The sequence below is a fragment of the Caenorhabditis elegans genome, chromosome V (assembly GCF_000002985.6).
Source record: "Caenorhabditis elegans chromosome V".
NCBI lineage: Eukaryota > Metazoa > Nematoda > Chromadorea > Rhabditida > Rhabditidae > Caenorhabditis > Caenorhabditis elegans.
The window spans coordinates 8,570,166-8,588,414 of NC_003283.11; the positions used below are offsets into that span (position 1 = coordinate 8,570,166).

At 35.4% G+C, this 18,249-nt stretch overlaps 4 protein-coding genes and 2 non-coding genes across 6 annotated transcripts; 3 read left to right on the top strand and 3 right to left on the bottom strand.

Annotated features, from left to right (window-relative positions):
• Window positions 1–145: 145 nt before the first annotated feature.
• On the top strand, window positions 146–11,580 carry symk-1 (DUF3453 domain-containing protein; the record flags this gene model as incomplete). The annotated part of the gene is made up of 7 exons (NM_072809.7): window positions 146–265; window positions 408–3,189; window positions 3,237–3,364; window positions 3,637–3,893; window positions 3,941–4,070; window positions 11,042–11,264; window positions 11,575–11,580. The coding sequence occupies 6 exons, from the start codon at window positions 146–148 to the stop codon at window positions 11,054–11,056; spliced, it is 3,432 nt and encodes a 1,143-aa protein (NP_505210.2). The 3' UTR covers window positions 11,057–11,264; window positions 11,575–11,580.
• On the top strand, window positions 4,897–9,792 carry F25G6.1 (MULE transposase domain-containing protein). The gene is made up of 17 exons (NM_001392566.1): window positions 4,897–6,076; window positions 6,152–6,395; window positions 6,444–6,540; window positions 6,589–6,692; window positions 6,737–6,863; window positions 6,912–7,191; window positions 7,236–7,428; window positions 7,480–7,590; window positions 7,636–7,742; window positions 7,887–8,071; window positions 8,117–8,288; window positions 8,337–8,451; window positions 8,509–8,592; window positions 8,641–8,838; window positions 8,885–9,049; window positions 9,093–9,206; window positions 9,250–9,792. Exons 1-12 carry the CDS (start codon window positions 6,021–6,023, stop codon window positions 8,341–8,343), a joined length of 1,683 nt encoding a protein of 560 aa, NP_001379649.1. The 5' UTR covers window positions 4,897–6,020; the 3' UTR covers window positions 8,344–8,451; window positions 8,509–8,592; window positions 8,641–8,838; window positions 8,885–9,049; window positions 9,093–9,206; window positions 9,250–9,792.
• mir-357 lies at window positions 10,377–10,486 on the bottom strand. Its single transcript, NR_002397.2, has one exon. It is a non-coding gene; the product is annotated as a pre-microRNA mir-357 (primary transcript).
• mir-358 lies at window positions 10,693–10,802 on the bottom strand. Its single transcript, NR_002398.2, has one exon. It is a non-coding gene; the product is annotated as a pre-microRNA mir-358 (primary transcript).
• Window positions 11,096–13,411, top strand: C10B5.1 (WD_REPEATS_REGION domain-containing protein). Its single transcript, NM_072812.3, has 5 exons — window positions 11,096–11,107; window positions 11,352–11,510; window positions 11,887–12,299; window positions 12,948–13,081; window positions 13,133–13,411. The coding sequence occupies exons 2-5, from the start codon at window positions 11,354–11,356 to the stop codon at window positions 13,362–13,364; spliced, it is 936 nt and encodes a 311-aa protein (NP_505213.2). The 5' UTR covers window positions 11,096–11,107; window positions 11,352–11,353; the 3' UTR covers window positions 13,365–13,411.
• Window positions 13,386–18,014, bottom strand: C10B5.3 (uncharacterized protein). Its single transcript, NM_072813.4, has 4 exons — window positions 17,923–18,014; window positions 14,153–14,365; window positions 13,828–14,008; window positions 13,386–13,741 (listed from the first exon to the last, which is right to left on the bottom strand). Exons 2-4 carry the CDS (start codon window positions 14,359–14,361, stop codon window positions 13,685–13,687), a joined length of 447 nt encoding a protein of 148 aa, NP_505214.2. The 5' UTR covers window positions 14,362–14,365; window positions 17,923–18,014; the 3' UTR covers window positions 13,386–13,684.
• Window positions 18,015–18,249: the final 235 nt, after the last annotated feature.

An 18,249-nucleotide genomic window follows, 5' to 3' on the forward strand; every position in this document is an offset into this window, starting at 1 on the left:
TCATTTACAGTTAGAAATTTCTTTAAATAACTTATAATTACAAGGTTGTTAATTGTTATTTATGTCATTTCATACAATTATTCTTGTCTATTGCAATTGCCGGCCCTCATTTCATTTTTTCTGAAGTTACCGTTAAATATTTCAGATGGACTACATCCAGGGATTGAACGAGGAGAATGAAACGGCGAGTGAACGAATTGGAGAGGCTTTAAAAGAAGCTCGAGATGCGGAGACTATCGAAAAGAAACTTCTTTCTCTTTCTACAGTAAGTTTTTACAAATGGTTTTCTACCAAAATTTTAATTACTTTTTGTTGTGTTTTTGGAAATAAAAAGAACAGTTTTTCAAAGAACTAAAACAAAAATCTACCGGGAAATGACTAGTCGATATTCAATTATTTAATTACAGGCAATGCATCTGCTCATCGACCCGAGTCTCTCAATCAGTATTCTCGACAATTTTCTAACCGAAATGCTGGAATTCGCAGAGCTGAACGACTCAAGGATTCTATGCCTTCTCGTCGATTTTCTTCTCAAAGCAAGCGCTAAAGACTTCACGTTATGTAACAAAACTGTCGAAAGATATAGTTTTTATCTTATTCCCAATAAGTCTATTAAACGATATGAAAGTGTTATAAAACGAGTTGTCGTTGCATCAACAAACTTATATCCGATCGTTCTTGAATTCGCAATCATGGATAAAAATGACAACGCGGAGAGCTGCTGGGATGCTTTTAATTTGCTCAAGAATCGAATTTGTATGCTGGTTAGCGATGATCACGAAGGAGTCCGAACTGTTACCGTAAAGTTTCTGGAAGCTCTTATTTTGTGTCAATCTCCAAAGCCAAGAGAGTTGGCCACTGGTAGCAACATAAGCTGGGCAAGAGAGGCAAATACTAGATTCAATAGGATTTCTCTATCAGATGTTCCACGAAGTCATAGATTCCTATCCTATCATAAAACCCAGTTGGAAGCCGAGGAGAATTTCAGTGCTTTACTAAAGCAAACAACAGTCGCGGAAGCAACATCACAAAATCTTATAACAGTAATTGAATCACTCTGTATGATTACTCGTTGTCGACCTCAATGGGAGAATGCGTTGCCACGTGTCTTCGATGTTATAAAAGCTCTTCATTCAAATGTACCACCAATGCTCAGCAAGGGACAAGTCAAATTTCTGAGAAAATCATTCAAATATAATTTGCTACGTTTTTTGAAATTGCCTGCATCTGTTCCTCTCCAGCAAAAGATCACCACAATGTTAACAAACTATCTGGGAGCTTCACCCAGAGAAGTACAACAGTCGATTCCACCTGAACTGATTCAAAAAATAGCACCGCCACGGCCACCACAGCATCCTGCAGAACCAGTTGCCAAACGTCCCAAGATTCAAAATCAAATATTCGAAGATGATGATGATGACGATGACGAAGCAGGACCATCCACTAGCACTGTAAATGCAAAGGATGCGAGAACTGAAGCCATCGATATGACAGCCAAATTTATTATGGAATGCCTGAATCATGAAACTGTCATGAATCTTGTCAAGATCTCACTCTACACTCTACCGTCAGAAATGCCAGCTGCATTCGCATCATCATACACACCAATAGCAAACGCTGGAACAGAACCGAATCGTCAAGAATTATCAGAACTAATGGCTGTTCAAATGACGAACAAAGAAATTGGACCGGGATATGAGTGGTTGCAGCAACAAAGGAAAAAAGAATATGAAGCAAGGAATAAGGCAAGAAGTGAAGGAATGGCAATCGCCCAAACACCAATCCACGAACCGAATATGAGCAATCGCGTTCCAGCCCAGATTGTCAAACAGTCACTTCAAGAAATTAACACTCTTCCGGTCATTCAAAAAGCGAAAAAGGCGTTCAACTTGGTAGAAGAAGCCGTTGTATTTGACGATAAAGAAGCTGCGGAGATGTTTGAATTAGCTTATGAATCAGTTCTTCAAGCAGAACGGCGAGTTGTTGCTGGTGGAGCAAGGTTGATGTATCAGAAATTAGTTGTCCGGCTGACGACTAGATTCTGGGAAGATTGTACTCCATTTGAAGAAAAGTTGATAGAATTCGTTTTGGCTGATCATAAAAAGAGAAATGATTTGGCGCTTCTATGGCTCTGCGAACTTTACGCACAATATCAAGGCTACTCGAACTGTGCTCTCTTCATGAAGGAAATGATCGCTGGACAAGAAGGACTTACCCAAGCACAAAGATTGGATCGATATGATCAAGCAATGTGCAAGATGCTTGACGCAATGTTGGAAAGAAATATGGAAAAAGAAGCTCTCTTTTATAAAGTTCTACTAGAAACACCACTTTTGACTCCGAATGCAATTGAAAGATTGAAGCAAGTGTGTTTGGCTAAAGAAAATGAGCATGGAATGGCGATGCTCCGTGAATTGATCATGACACGAAATCGACAACGTCCGCAACTTTTGCAATTCCTTTTTGGCCTGTTTTTCATGGAAAGACCGGAACTTCGTAGTTCATGCCTAGAAGTTGTCAAGGAACTGTGTTATCTTCCATTTATCAGAAGCTCCTTGAGTGATCAGGCTAGAATGCAAATTCATGATTGTCTACAAGAAAGTCCTCCAATGTACATGCGAAGTTCTGAGGATTCTGATCAATGGACTGATGAAATGTACAAGAACTCGTTGGCTGTATACTCTACTCTGATGCCATCTGACCCATTACTTCTGATCCCGTTAGCTTCAGTCTACGCACAATCTACCAATGTCTTCAAGCGAGTTGTACTCCGCTCATTGGAACCTGTATTCCGTCAATTGAGTCAAGAAATGGTAATATCATTAATAGAAGATTGTCCATATGGTGCTGAAACTCTTGTTGCTCGTTTAGTCGTTCTTCTAACTGAAAGAATCACGCCGTCAACTGATTTAATTCAAAAACTGAAAATTCTTCACGACGAACGAAAAATGGATATTCGTGCTCTTCTACCAATCATAGGAGGACTTGAACGAGAAGAAGTTGTCAGACTTATTCCAACATTCATTTTCCGTGCTGAATATCAAAAGTCAGTGAATGTCCTATTCCGAAAGTTATATACCGTCCGTGATCCACAAACCGGAAATCTCGTGTTCGATCCAATTGAAGTTATCAAAGAGTATCACAAGATTGAGCCCAAAAATGATAATGAAGCTGAATTACTTGTTAACAGTAAGTTATACCATTTTAAACAGTAACCTTAAAAAATCATTTTTCAGATCTCGAGTTCCTTTTCGATCCAGCATTGTTGAAGCCAGATACCGCATCCCAAGCTATCGAAGCTGTTTTCAAATGGGAAAATGTTCCATTTCTATTTCTACACTCTCTTTATACTCTTTTTCATAAGGTGAGTATTATTTTGTTTTCGTTTGGCTATATTTCCAGTAAATCAGTATATTTTTTTCTGGAAATACGAAAAATCAAAAAGAAAATGTTCAGAAAGGTGACTTTATAATTCAGTTTTTATAAAATTTCGTTTATGCTAATGAAAAAACAAAAAGAAAAAAATGACCAATATTTTAACCTATTTTTTCTCGAGAAAATCGGAAAAAACGAAAAAAAAAATTTTAAAGTAATAATCGAAAAACAACACCCTTGATGAATTTTTCCTATTTTCAGTTCAAAACATTCGAATCGTTCGTCGCAAATCTGTTCTACAAAGTAACTGAAAAGAAGATGTATCAACAATCGGATCGATGGAAGCAGGCATTTTTCAAATGTATCAAAGAATTGAAAACCAAAGCGTATCCAGCGGTTATCACATTTTTGAGTTTTGAAGAATACGAAGAGCTAAAGGAAGTTTTAGGAGATGGAATTGTCGCAGAATTCAAAATAATTTATTCAACACTTGCAACACAACAGCAGAAGAATATGGAGTAAGTTTTCATGAAAATTAGATAATTCTTAATTGTAATAATTTCAGCGAGAAAATCAAAGAGGAGTTGCATGATAAAGAACGAGAAAATCGTGAACGAGATAAGCGACTTCGAAGAGAAGAGAAAAAGGAAAAGGAAAGAGAAAAGGAACGAACTCGCGAAAGTGGAAAGGAAAGAGTAAGTTGGCCTTTAAAAACTGAAACTCCTCTTTATTTTGTCAAATTTTAAATCTCTTAAAAAATGTTAACCTTTATTAGATTTTTTTGCTTTACTATACTCAAGATGTGCCCAAATTTTGTAATGAAACGTCCTAAAAATTTCTCAAATTTTTTTTATTTCTAAAAAAGCTAATTTTAGCTAAAAACCTCCAATTTTGTCAATTTTTCTGTTTTGAAGCGGTCGAAAACGGTGCTGAATCCAAAGTTTTTCTTCGAAACCGAAAAAATCGAAAACACAAAAAATTTTGTAATTTTATTTTCAAAAAAGATTTAAGTTTTTGTTCAAAAGTGCACCCTAGTTGTATTTTGGAGTGTATTTTTTTGGAAAACGTATGAAGTTAAAAATTATGAGTTTTAAAGTTGAATTGTCGTTTTTTTTTTCTCGCATATTTTTCGAAAAAAAAACGAAAATCAAATTTGTCGCAAAAAAACACAAAAAAAAAGGCAAATGCTCTTTTACTACCTCATCTTTTACTACGTTGCTCTTTTACTACGGTTTACTCTTTTACTACGGCCGTATTTTTTACTACGTTTTCCAATTTCGATCTTTTGCTACAATTTGTATCTTTTACTACGGCCGTATTTTTTACTACGTTTTCCAATTTCGATCTTTTACTACAATTTGTATCTTTTACTACGGCCGTATTTTTTACTACGTTTTCCAATTTCGATCTTTTACTACAATTTGTATCTTTTACTACGGCCGTATTTTTTACTACGTTTTCCAATTTCGATCTTTTACTACAATTTGTATCTTTTACTACGGCCGTATTTTTTACTACGTTTTCCAATTTCGATCTTTTACTACAATTTGTATCTTTTACTACGGCCGTATTTTTTACTACGTTTTCCAATTTCGATCTTTTGCTACAATTTGTATCTTTTACTACGGTAACTTTTTTTACTACGTTTTCCAATTTCGATCTTTTGCTACAGTTTGTATCTTTTACTACGATTAACGATTTTTTACGGCCTAATGAAAAAAAAAGAATATCAAAAGTTGGAATTTGAAAGTTACCTTGTAGCAGATTTCAGGTATAATTACAATTTCATTCTGAAGTCAACATGAAAGTTTCATAGCGGTGTTCTTTTCCAACTTTTGATATATACTACTGTCTGAGCGGTTTTTAACTGAATTCGACGAGATCATAAGGGGAAATTAAACTTTATGAAAAAAGCAAAAATTTGTTCGAAATTTTGTTTAATTTTCTGAAAAAAAAGTATGGTCCCTACAACCAAGAAACTAATTACTCTACATTAGTCTAGAATATATCGTCAATCAGAGCACGCGCTCTGGGTGCGAACAGCTGGTTAAAAAATAAAAAGTCGTATTGGGTTTTTGTGAGTTGACTACTACACTACTCGTTTATCCACTGCGCCACACTGGCCCAGCTTGCTGAACCGGAGTGAGGTGGGGTGACTTTGAGACACGCCAATGACATCAGAAATGGTAGATTCGAAGATGCTTATTCTGGCATCAACTTTAGAACCGCGTAAGAATACTGAAACATGTTGTATTCCTACTTACCTAAATCTATTCATAAATACAATTCACTATATTGCCGATGAAAATTTCAAACAGTCTTTAATTACTGAAGAACCCACTTATTTCATCAACACATCAAATGATTTTCAATTTTCGTAAAGAATATTGATATTTTCTCATCCATGTACCATTGCTTCAAACATAGATGACTTTTTTCCTCATCAAGTTTTGCAAATTCTTATTATCACTCGATCTTTTACTACGCGGATCTTTTGCTACGGCGATCTTTTACTACGATTCGCTGCGAGACCCGTGCCTTGTGGAGTACACTCGGAGGCAATTTCTTCCTTTTATTTTCGAATTTCTTCATTTATTTCCAGAATTTGTGATTTTTTTTGCCTAAAATAAATCTCTGATAAGGGAATGTTACACAAATGGCTCACTAGTGTCGACTGGGAGGAGATTATCGCCGAAAAAAGGTCAGTTGTTGTATAATTGTGCTGAAAAAATTTAGGATTTGAATCTTTTAAAGTTAATTTTTATTTGAATTACAGATTTACTGAAACTGACAGTGTCGATCCAGCTGTTCTTCACAACTTGTTGAATCAAAACAAGCTGATTGTGCGAATTCCATTAGAAGAAAATGGAGGATTTCCATTTGATGGCCATGTCTGGTCAAAGTGTGATCCGAAGAATCGAATCAAGCATACTGCTCGTTACGAAAAAGTTACCGTTTTCGGTGTCACTGTTAACAGCAGACAATGTATTGACTTTGATAATCGAAACTTCTCTAGACACGTAAGGAAGTTTAAACTGACTACATAACCTAAGTTTTCATGCTTTCAGGTACTTCCTTTTAACGATTTCGTGTTTATTTATTATTGCATTCAAGACAACAGCTACCAGTTGCCTGTTGACAATGGAAAGAAAAAGAGACTAACAGGTATGAATAAAAAGAAAAAAGAAAAATAATCACTAAAATGTGCTCCAGCTAAGGAATGTGAGATACTTCGAACAATGGTGATCCCTCATCGTAATATCCACGGAGCAATGGAGGCAGCCAAAGCACTTGGAATCAATGTCACAGTGAGACAGGTTAGATTACTTTCATGAAAAATAAAAATAAATGTATTTTCCAGTTGCAAAACTTAAGCCGTGGCGTTCCGGATGCAATCATCGGAAATTCTGGCTCCAACGCCGCCACTACATTGGAAACAATTAAAGAACTGGAACGTCTGTATGGAACTAGAATGAATCATGCAGTTGGTGAGTGGAATTCGTATAACAATTTTGAAAAAAAAAAACAATTTCCAGATTCATACGGAGTTCTCGATGTTACATTCTTCCAATCATTTCCAGAGGCAATTAAAATCTTTTTATGTAGTTGTCCAGATATGAATGTTGTACAAGACTGGAGGAGAAACGTCGAAAATATATGCGAAATGGACGGTGAAATGAGAAAGCGACAACTAAAGGATCTTCTTAAAACAACCCCAGACGGAGTGTTTTTCTATTCCCGCCTTCATATTGATACGACGTATAACCTTGGTGACGCATACGTCACTGTTATTCTTGGAGAAACTATGAACTTTGTGTGGGTTTTATAATATTTAAAGCGTGTCTATATTTTTGCTGTAGGACTACCAGCTCCGACAAATGCCGAGTACTGCCATTGGGATACATGGTTCACACAAACCGATTAGCTGCAACTCACGAAAAGTTTGCTGATTTTCTTTCAGAAGAATTTGCCAAAGTTGGCGGCGTTCCGAATGGTAAAATGATTCCATGTTTGCTGATGGATGGTGAATCAAGTTTGGGAGAGTATGGAAAAGTGAGTTGACTTGATTTTGATTGAAAAAACAATACGCATTATAAATTTCAGACGCTCGACGTGATGACCATTCGATGTGACTATCACATCTTTTCTTTGATGAGCCATAAATATGGAAAACCTGTCGCCACCAAATCAAAACCTTATGTTTTTGGAACTATGGTAATTTTTCCATGGAGTTTTCATATAAAAGTATCGTAATTTCAGGAAAACGAAAAGTGGAAGACTGGACTTCTAGGTGTATTCACTGAAGATGAGTATTCTGAACGCTTCGAAGTGATGGAAAAAATTGTGGACACGAATGTTGCTCAATGGTAATACAATTTTCTGGAAAGTTTATGAAACATACTAATTAGTGAGGCAATACGTTTTTGTTTTTAGAGATACGTTTATAGATAAAAACATGGCATAGTGATTTGTCCGCTTTATCATGTTTTACCGGAATGTTTGTGTTTTAGGTTTCATCGGAAAAGGAAGATGTTCTTTGAATGTGCATCGGCAATGGCCAAGCTTCTTGGTGGACACCTAAGGCAATTTTCTACCAATAACATTTCGGAGAATTTCAATGGATACGTTAAGTGCAAACTACACAAACAAATGACCATTGACAAGTTAATCCTGAAACTCAACGAACACTGTGAAGGTAGGAAAAATAGGAAAAAGTACAAATAAAGTTAATATTTTTCAGATGTTATTGTTCAATGCTTCTTAAGCACGATCGGTCAGTCTGCACGGGTCTCATTGAAAGAGGATCTCAGCGAGTTATCGGTTGAGCAGAGACTTCAATTCTTGAAAAATATTGGAGTCACTGGAGAACTTCTTTCCGCTTTGAACACACATCCCGATCCAGCTGTTATCAGGTCTTACGAATTAAAAAAAATCCAATCTTAACTAATGCCCATTTATAGAAATTGAAGCCGAAAAAAGTCGCCACGAAGCTGATGCAGCCGCTAATGTGGTAATCTACCAAAGAAACGATGAAATCTTCAACTTGAGAGATGACTCTATAAACTGTTCATCCAGGTACCCAAAAAATTAGACAAAATGTTTCTCAGGACTAGTAAAATACATTCTTTTCAGGCACGCTTCTGTCGAATATGACCAGGGACTCCTAAAATGCTCCAAATGCAATACGGTCAAATTGGAATACACTTGCAGGCATTTGTAAGTAACGCCACCAGGAAATAGCTCGTTTCAAAAAAAACGTTTCAGTTTGCACTGCCTTTTAAAACTGCGTGACACAGATCGGGTTGTCCAATGGCATAAGATGTTGTCTAAGATCAAGAAACAGCGAATCGATTCAGTGAAACAGCCTCTCATCGATCCGAAAAGTGGTCACAAATTATCTGATAGAATCGGATGTGGCCAATCATCAAATAATCGTAAAAGAAAAGTTGCTGAATTATCAACGTAAGTTTGCCAATAATCAAATAACCAGTAAACATTACCATTGTAGCCTTACGGTCTACAAGAGCAATACCAACTCCGATGACGAAACAGGAACCGCAAATAGTAGAGAAAATCTAGATCAATCACTTCCGGATGCATCGATGAGTGACAATTTTTCGCCTATCTTCTCGTCTACGATGATCAATGGAAGCAGACGATCAAGCAGATCGCGGTACATTGACGAAACAGTGTTCAAGTTATTATCATTTTTTCAGTAACAGCACCAAAGTCATGGATCCATCACCATCTGATACAAACGAGTCTTCTCTCTACGATGATCAATTCTCGTCTACGATGATCAATGGAAGCAGACGATCAAGCAGATCACGGTACATTGACGAAACAGTGTTCAAGTTAATATCATTTTTTCAGTAACAGCACCAAAGTCATGGATCCATCACCATCTGATACAAACGAGTCTGACGAAACCAGTGGAAATTGTGATGTGTTCGTTAATCGCACACGTCTTCTGTTTGACGATGATGGGGACGATTCAACGGTCACTCTCTTCAACAGCACAGAGAAAACTCTTCAATTCAAATGTAGAATTGATTCTGATGAGTACTCTATGAAGCCGACTCGCGGAAGTATTAAGCCAAATATGGATAAGACGATGAGAGTTCGAGTAGGTGATACTGCTCCTGGCACTACCACTATGCACATTTTCTACACAGTGAAAGATGAGGAAGAAAAGTCATTCAAAATTCTTCTGAAATACGATCCTTGAAAACCTCATTTTCATTGAAATTTCAACTGTAATATCCTAATTTGTTCTTCTTCTTTGTTGTTCTGTTGATTTTTTTAAATGTTGTATCCCTTTTTAGTATAATCTTGAAAGTTCCATGAAGTTGTTGTTGTTATTGTTACATCGATATTGATTCTACATTATTATTTAAAAGCCATTCCGAACACTTTTCGGAAAATTCTTTGATTAGTGAAAAAAAATCAGTAATAAAAAAATACTTTACTAAATTGGGCGAATTATCTTACTACATACTGTTTCAGTGACTGTTCACTTCTAAAATTCTAGTAAAATTCACATTAAATGGTGAAAGAAAATTGAAAACGTTTTTGAAAGTTTTCAAAACAAAATTTCGAACAAATTTTTGTTTTTTTCATAAAGTTTAATTTCCCTTTATGATCTCGTCGGATTCAGTTAAAAACCGCTCAGACAGTAGTATATATCAAAAGTTGGAAAAGAACACCGCTATGAAACTTTCATGTTGACTTCAGAATGAAATTGTAATTATACCTGAAATCTGCTACAAGGTAACTTTCAAATTCCAACTTTTGCATTTGCCCAAAAAAGCATTTGCCCAAAAAAAACCATAGCCCTGGTCGGATATTATCTAATTTCTGACGGCTGTGACACGGAAAAGTTGGCAAAATTTGAGATTATTGCTAAAATTACCCTTTTTCAAAATTTTGAATCGGCATAAAAATTGAAATTTTAAAAAGTGAAATTTTGGTAAGCTTCATTACAAAAGTTCTCCGTTTGGGCGCATTTTACTACTGTATGCGAACTCCTGCAACGACTGGCATTTACATTTTCATTGTGTTCATGCATATGCGCAGCGTTGTAGGGATCCGCTGGTGAGTAGTACAGCGTTAAATATCAGAAGTACTACTAGTAGCTGTGAAATACTAAGGGAGGTGCCACCAGTTCATTCATTGAGTCAGAGAGCCGGCGAGTCCTTTTTCTAATAGACGGGCTCCGTCATCATGAGCCCCATAAATCGTTGGCGCCCCATTGACGACGAAGAACGGCCAGCTGCTGCCAAGTAGGGTGAGCTGTTGGTTGGTAGGGAATAGAACAACGAATTCGCTGAACGGATTGAGACCTTGACAGGGATACCAATTGTCGAGAAAGCTTTGTAAGTTTGACAGTTGGAATGCCTGGCCAGGTCGCCAGCCGTCGCGAGTTTGAATTGATAGAATGATTGGGAGAAAGGTGAAGAGCCGGCGCCTCCATTGACCAAATATGTAAAGTGTGGGAGAGTGAAGACAATGGAATGAATGGAAATTGTACAATAAAATTGGCAGTTACATTCCTTTGTGCGCATTTAATGTATTTCACATCTTTTTGGGTTACTGTAGTTGCTCTTTGGTTTGGTTTTTTATGTTGAAAATTTGAAAACTACATTACTAAATAATTTTTTTTCAGAGTTCCCGACGATAATCACCGGAAAACAATTCGCCAGCATCCCGATGATCTCATTTTGGTTTAATTTATAATTTATCGAGAATTCTTGTTAATAACGTGCTTATTTTTTTTCTTTTAATCATTTCATGGTTTTGCTCCAATTTTTTCATACAATATCAAATTGTTTCCGATTGTTTTTTTCTTTTCAGTGTAAACTCAAAGTAGATAAATTTCATTATTTTTTGGGCTCAGTATGTCTAAGACCTGTCGAATTATATTCAGAATAATTATTGTTCGCTGGAAGAGGTTCCAAGAGAAAAAGTCAGAATTCAGATGATTAAGCCTCCGTCACCAATTTTCACATTTTTTGGAATCGAAGGAGGTGCCACGTGTTCATGTCTAAACAATGGTCAATTGCTGGTTGGAAGCCAAAATGGAATGGTTCAAGCTTTTGGATTGGAGAGCAAGATTATGGAGCACATTGTTTATGGTAAATGGGTTATATCAATTTATTTGAAATTTCGTAGTGTGACGTCATTCTACAGTTTAGAGCCAAAAAAAAATCGAATTTCAAAAATTTTGTAAAAAAATTTTTTCACATTTTTTTAATCCCTCCGGCTGAAAATTAAAATTGTTGATAAAGAGTTTTTCGGTTTTTTCTCTGAAAAAAAACGAAAAAACACCAACAAATCCATTCGCCAAAAAATAAAACTAAAACGGACATCATAATGCTACAACAATTTTTTTTGAAAAAACGAATCCTAGGCTCCGCCCGTATCTTGGTTTTTAGAATTTTTCATCGAAGTTGAAAAATAAAACGATTTTTATTTTAAAAAAGTGTTCTTAAAAATCCAAAATTCTTTCAGTTGACGAAGAAGAGCGTAGAATTCAATCAATTGAAATTTCTGGTAATGATACGTTTGTCTATATTCGTAGTTATGCAGTACTTCAATTAAGGAAACCCGAAATGAGCAAATCCACGTGGAAAGTTATCAGAACGATCGAAGTTGATCACGTTGGATTCTGTAATTTCTTAATTCTTCAATCTCAACTTCTTTTCGCTTCAACTGATGATAAACGATATGCAAAGTTGTGTTGGACTGAAATTAAAGATGAGAGTATTCCAACAAAATCGAATCGAATTCTGGATGAAGCGGATGTTAATCCAATGTGTATGTTAGTAGGAGAAGAAAAAGAAAATGAAGTTTTGATTGGTATGGAAGATGGAAGATTAGCTATATGTTATGGAGATAATGGGATGTTCGAATGTCAGGCAAAGGTAAGTTATGTAATTGAGTGGTTTCCTTTTTTATATTCACCGAAACTTTTTGATATATTATTACGGAAACACTAAATTCTGAGAATGCGTATTGCTCACCATATTTGACGCGCAAAATATAGCGAAAACTACAGTAATCCTTTAAATAACTACTGCAGCACTAGCGATATTCAATTTTCGTTACTTTTTTTGGTACTTATAGGTTTCGTTCCCCCCAAAATGATTTCCATATTTTCTAATTGAGACGTGAACTTTTTTTCATTCTCAGGCTTAGGGAAATGATTTTCTAAGCCTTGTAAAAATGAAAACAGTATTAAAATAAACATTCACGTGTGGATTAAAATTAAAGAGGTAGTGTTAAATAATTAAAAATCATTTTGGGGGGAACGAAACCCATAAGTACCCTTTTTTGTCATTTCGGTGCTTTTTAAAATGTTTTATCTATAAATCATCAAACACAACGCAAAATCGACATTAGAGCTACAGTATACATTTAAAGAATTACTGTAGTTTTCGCTGTGAGATATTTTAACTTTTTTTTTTTAATTTTACGCGTCAGATATATTCCGCAATACGCATTCCCAAAATTCAGAGTGCCTGAGTTTGAGTATATAAATTTTAGCCATAAACTGCTATTACAATTTTTAGCAAAAACTGGGCCGTGATCCGATCTTCTGCATCGCAAGTAGTTCAAAATGGGTGGCCGCAGGATGTGCAAGAGCTCCGATTTATTTGCTTAATAGATATGATCTGTCAAAACAAGAGATACCGTATCCCCCAGAGTAAGTCTCAATTATGCCTAAAATAACACATTGAAAATAAAATAATTTCAGTGCTGCTGGCTGCTCGGCAATCTCATTCTCCCCGAATTCGAAGCAAATTATTGCTGGATTCTGGGATGGTTCGATCCGTGTATTCTCTCGTCATCGTCTAAATGTTCTACTTGCTCTCACAAATGCTCACTCTTCAACAATTTCTTCCATAATTTGGTTACCTCCAGAACAAGGAGAAATTGTGATTGCCACGTCATCGGATTCTACCGTTTCTTTGTGGAAATTGAAATGATATACATAACATACAATAAAGTTATAAAAATAAATGTTTCATTTTCGAGTTTTCTAGACGAATTCTAGAATATTTTTCGAATTGAAAAATAATGACGTTGATTAAAAATATAAGCCTTGAGATCGCAAAAAAGCAGGGGAGGGTGTGGACGACAAACGGGTGTTAAAGTTTCGGATTGGGAGGGGACTTTTCAGGAAAACTTCGTTCATATTGAGTACGATATGAATTTTGAAACGAATAAGCTGAAGAAACGCGAAGTTGGCCATAATTCGATGCATAGCGAATGGTGAAAAAAGCAAAATTGACATGGTGGGCGATATTCAGTTGAAACGGCGAGCAGCAGATGTAGAACGGGTACGACGAGCCATTGATGGAAACTGAAAATTATCAGAAATTTCAAAATTGAAAAACAAATGTTGTGCTCAATTTAAATTTCAGGCAAGGCTTTTTGAACTTGTTTTACCTCAACTCGGCTACTGGTGTTACGACTGGTCTCTGTACTGGTTGTAGTGGTTGTTACAGTCTTCTGCTTCTCATGTTTCTCTTCTACAAAGACACTATTACGCGGAGTGTCTAGAAGTTCACGTGACTCAGTGAGCTCACGGAGAGCACGTTGAATTTCCTCATCCATCCATTCAGATGTTCTGGAAATAATATACGTCAATAAGACAGTTTAGTTTTTTAGCTTTTAAAATTCTACAGTAATCCCATGACGGCCTTGTCCATGAAATACAGTACTCCAGTCATTCCTGCAGTATATAAACTCCAAATACTATAGGAATACTCACACATTTGCCACACTTGTCTCATGTAGAATGACATCATCAAGTTGTCTGATGCAAGATGCTTGACACAGTTCACCTGTAGCATCATCCGTGACAACAACGACAGCATGTGCAAAACGTGGTCGATCTTCGATCAGATCAACCGATTCCTCTCCGATCTCATCGACAAACTGTTCGAGCACACTTTTGAGCACCGACGCGTCGAAACCCATCTCTCTGAAAATATCATTAGATTAGATGGGTAACATTTTTGTACCGCTGGTTGAAAAAATTGGAAAAGGTACTGTAACAAATGCTTCCATGGAATTTGAAATAAATTAACTGAATAAATAATAAATTAACTAACTTTTGAATCTAAAGTTAAACTGAAAACTCATTTCTACACTGTTCCAGGACACACAAAAAACAGGAAACTGAGACGTCTCAGTTTTCTGTACTGTATCCAAGTTTTGATATATTTTGGATATAAGAAAAGAAATGACAAGACATGATTTCGGTTTCAGCCTACAATTGCCCAAGTTTGGGTTTATTTTCTAGAGGCTTCTGGAGAAGGTTGATGAAGGGAAATTTTTTTCACAAATATGGATAAATGGGGTCTAATATATTTATTTATTTTGAGAAGTTGTTTTTCTGTCAAAAAAATTCATCAAATTTGGGTAAAATCAGACGCAGGTGGCGATCACGGTCACCCACCAAAATAGTCGATGAAATACCAAACTTACGAGAGAAAGACCGACAACAGGAAAGTATATAAATGGAGAGGAAAATGATGTTCTTCTCTACAGAAAAAAAACGAGCCATTGTTATGACTAGGTGATTGGATGACCTCAATAGTTTTCCTGCTTCATGCTCGTTAAAGAAAAGGGAAAAGTATGTATGTTAGTGATACCTCCCGCTATGAATAGAATAGTGAATGAGAGGCAAACGATACGGAAGAAACTGTTGAAACGCAAAAGAAAACGCGGAAAAAGAAAAGAAACTATGAGAAATCAAATTGGAAAAGCAACACAGGAAAAATTGTGAATATCGAACAAAAAGATGACACACTGATCTATATGTTTTCCTATTGTTTTGATTTTATTCACTGATGATAAATTTGAATCATCCTATATGTTCGGAGCTTCTGGGTGCTTTTTGTAGTTTCAAAACAATAGAAACTCAAAGTGTTAAAAAATTTCAGCCAAAACTTAAAAACCTTGCGGATTGTTAATTTGAAAATTTAAGCTCGACTCTAATTTTGGTAAAAAAAAGGTGACTGTGACCAAAAAATTGAATTAACAAGACTAAAAGAGGTTATGCTATTTTAGACAAAGACTTTTGTATTTAGTAAGCGCATCACAATTTTTTCAAAGTTTATTCAAAACTTGACATTTATGACATGACAGACATTATTTAAAACTAGAATCAATATTCTCATAAGAAAAAACTTTAAAAAGATGGACAAAAGCGAACGAAGAAATGTACAATTTTTTTACTTTTTCAAATGTTGACCACCTCGATCTTCCGTTTTTATAATATTTCAATGGTGATCCAATACATTGTTTTGTTATATTTCGGCAATGAATCAGCCCCAGTGTTCGGAGCTTCTGTATGTTTTAGAAATAGGGAACAATTGGAAAACCGACACCTCATGCACGAGGAATGTGCCGAGGTGTGAGAGAATTAAATTCGATGGAAATATATGTGTAGACGTCACAGACAGAAACTCGAGAAATTTGAGATGATGTACTTCTTCATTAGGCTATAAAATTTAAATTCGTCGAAAAATTCTGGAGGTATTACAACGAAAATTGAGACCTAAGAAGTACTTTAAGACTTATCCAGGCAGTAGTTATAAATTTCAAAAAATTAAAGCCAATTTTTTAAGCGTGCAAATTTTTAAATCGTTAAAATGAGAGATCAACAATTGTCCTGAATCTCAGTTTTAGGTGAATTGCCAAATCTTTTTTTAAAGTTAAAAATTGCGTTAGAAGCGATTAGTTTCATAATAATCCAACATGACCAAATAGAATTCTAAAACACTCGAAAAAAACATTGAAAATGTTTTAAAGAAAAACAATATTTTTGAGTGCAATGAACCTTTTACAATGTTTATATGCAAATAATTGAACAGAATTTAAATTTAAAAAATCATTCAAAAAATTTTTGTTCGACTTCCAAAATTATAACTTCTAAAAATAACTTCCATCAAGAAAAAAAAGTGCGCAAAGAAAAGTCTGAAACTGTTTAAATATAAATACTTTGAAAGGTTACAAGTGTTTTATAACTTAGAAGGTAGCGAGAAACGATTCACCAGCGAAACCAACTTCTCTAGAATCAAAAAGACCATATTCAAAAAAAAAAGTCAGCCACCCAGTGGACGTCACCAAAAAAAAGTGAGAAATGATAGAAATCCGATCGAATGCACTCTTCGAAAACCGAGGTGTCAAATGGAGGCATCATAACCATCAAGATATGGGATTTCAAATCAAAAGTTAATGCTTTTCCGCTTCTTCCAAACCGGTTACGTACAACAACTTCACCCCTTTCTATGAGATTTTTACAACTTTTTTTGATTGATATCCGCTTTTCACGCTTTTTACTCGCTTGATTTACGATGATTCGCGTGGCAAAATGGAAATGTTTAATAGAAAAATTGAAAGTCTTGAAACATGAAAATAAGAAAAAAACATTAAATGACTATCCAAAATTTTGCTAATTACATTTATCAATAAATATTATTAATCAATAAGTTTCGGTTATGTCACTCAGCCGTTCATAAAGGAGGTCTCATATGTCAACGTTATCATAATTGAATCTGTTTGTATATGTACTAAGAGACGTAGACGAAAGACAAAACGAGGTTGATGATACAGTTTGTTGATAATAATCAAAGATGAAATGAGTGGGAAAAGAAGGACAAACTGTGTTCCAATAGTAACTGTTGAAGCATTTAGATGGAGAGTGAGGAAGCAGAAGAATTTGGAAAGAATGATTCATTCCTGTGAGTACAAAAGAAATATTTGAATTTTTTACGTTATTCTGAATAAGCCCTTTTCTCTTATTGTTCAATTTACAAGGAATTTACAAAAAAATTAAGTAACTTGTATGCTTAATTTCCATTGATCACGGAACTTTCATAATAAAACTTCTGAAAGGAAGCTATTGAAAAATAGAAAATTGTTTTGAACGTATTATGTGCCACATTTATTGAGTTTATACTCTCCACATAAGCAAAAAATAAAGCCTATCGCGTGCCTACATTGATCTATTTTTATTTGAATTTTCAAATAACTAACTGCCCAAAAACAAGAAATCAGTAAATCTGCACTGCAGACGCCAATAAAAAAGTTTGCAACAATTTTCGGAAAATTGACAGTATTTAGGTAGGCATGATGTAGGCATGTATGCCTGGAGATTATTTCGTATAACATGGAAGCTCTAATTAAATCGAAATTCCGAATTCGCTTGTCTTGTTTTAGGAGTTCAAACCCGCGAATGTGCTTAATGATTTTTCCAAAAAGTCCCAACTTTTCGTAAATTTGACATTTACCAATATTTAAAAAAAAAATTAATTTTTAAACAATTTTAGAACCTTTTTTGATAGATTTTTAATCATTCTAACTAGTAAGTGTATCTATGCAAAATCCTATCTTCGCCTTAAAATGTGCTTCCCTAAAATACAATAGTTTCAAGTATATTTCTTGGAGGCACAACAACATCTAACAATCTTAATAAATTTTTAAAAATGATCCTCAGAAACCACAAAATCCGTTTTAGAGAAAAAAACTCACTTTTTCGGTGGTTCCACTGGATAGCACATCTGTTGGTACCTGCACCAATCAGAGATGGGACGTCGGGCGTCGTCGGAATGCGCTCCTGAAACAAATGAACGTTGATCACCAGGGGGAATAGAGAAAGTAAACCTAAAAAAAAAGACAAGAAATCGTTAATTTGATTAGAAAAAGAGAGGAAACCACCGATATACTACTACACGGCATTCATAGATGGGGTGTGACACCACGGGCACAGTGCCATCTGGAATGGTGTGGTCGAGAGAGAGGGAATGCTTATACAGACCGAAAGAGGAGGAAAAAGGTCGAATCGGAGAAGCGTTAAAT

What these genes read in the sequence shown, in the direction of transcription:
- C10B5.1 (NM_072812.3), top strand. Translation starts at nt 11,354, where the DNA reads ATGATTAAGCCTCCGTCACCAATTTTCACATTTTTTGGAATCGAAGGA. An exon ending in TGTTCGAATGTCAGGCAAAG is followed by an intron (nt 12,300 to 12,947) that starts GTAAGTTATGTA and finishes TACAATTTTTAG; the next exon opens with CAAAAACTGGGCCGTGATCC. An exon ending in GAGATACCGTATCCCCCAGA is followed by an intron (nt 13,082 to 13,132) that starts GTAAGTCTCAAT and finishes AAATAATTTCAG; the next exon opens with TGCTGCTGGCTGCTCGGCAA.
- F25G6.1 (NM_001392566.1), top strand. Translation starts at nt 6,021, where the DNA reads ATGTTACACAAATGGCTCACTAGTGTCGACTGGGAGGAGATTATCGCC. An exon ending in GGAGAAACTATGAACTTTGT is followed by an intron (nt 7,192 to 7,235) that starts GTGGGTTTTATA and finishes TTTTTGCTGTAG; the next exon opens with GACTACCAGCTCCGACAAAT. An exon ending in ACTCAACGAACACTGTGAAG is followed by an intron (nt 8,072 to 8,116) that starts GTAGGAAAAATA and finishes AATATTTTTCAG; the next exon opens with ATGTTATTGTTCAATGCTTC.
- C10B5.3 (NM_072813.4), bottom strand. Translation starts at nt 14,361, where the DNA reads ATGGGTTTCGACGCGTCGGTGCTCAAAAGTGTGCTCGAACAGTTTGTC. An exon ending in GAGACAAGTGTGGCAAATGT is followed by an intron (nt 14,009 to 14,152) that starts GTGAGTATTCCT and finishes TATTATTTCCAG; the next exon opens with AACATCTGAATGGATGGATG. An exon ending in ACACCAGTAGCCGAGTTGAG is followed by an intron (nt 13,742 to 13,827) that starts GTAAAACAAGTT and finishes GATAATTTTCAG; the next exon opens with TTTCCATCAATGGCTCGTCG.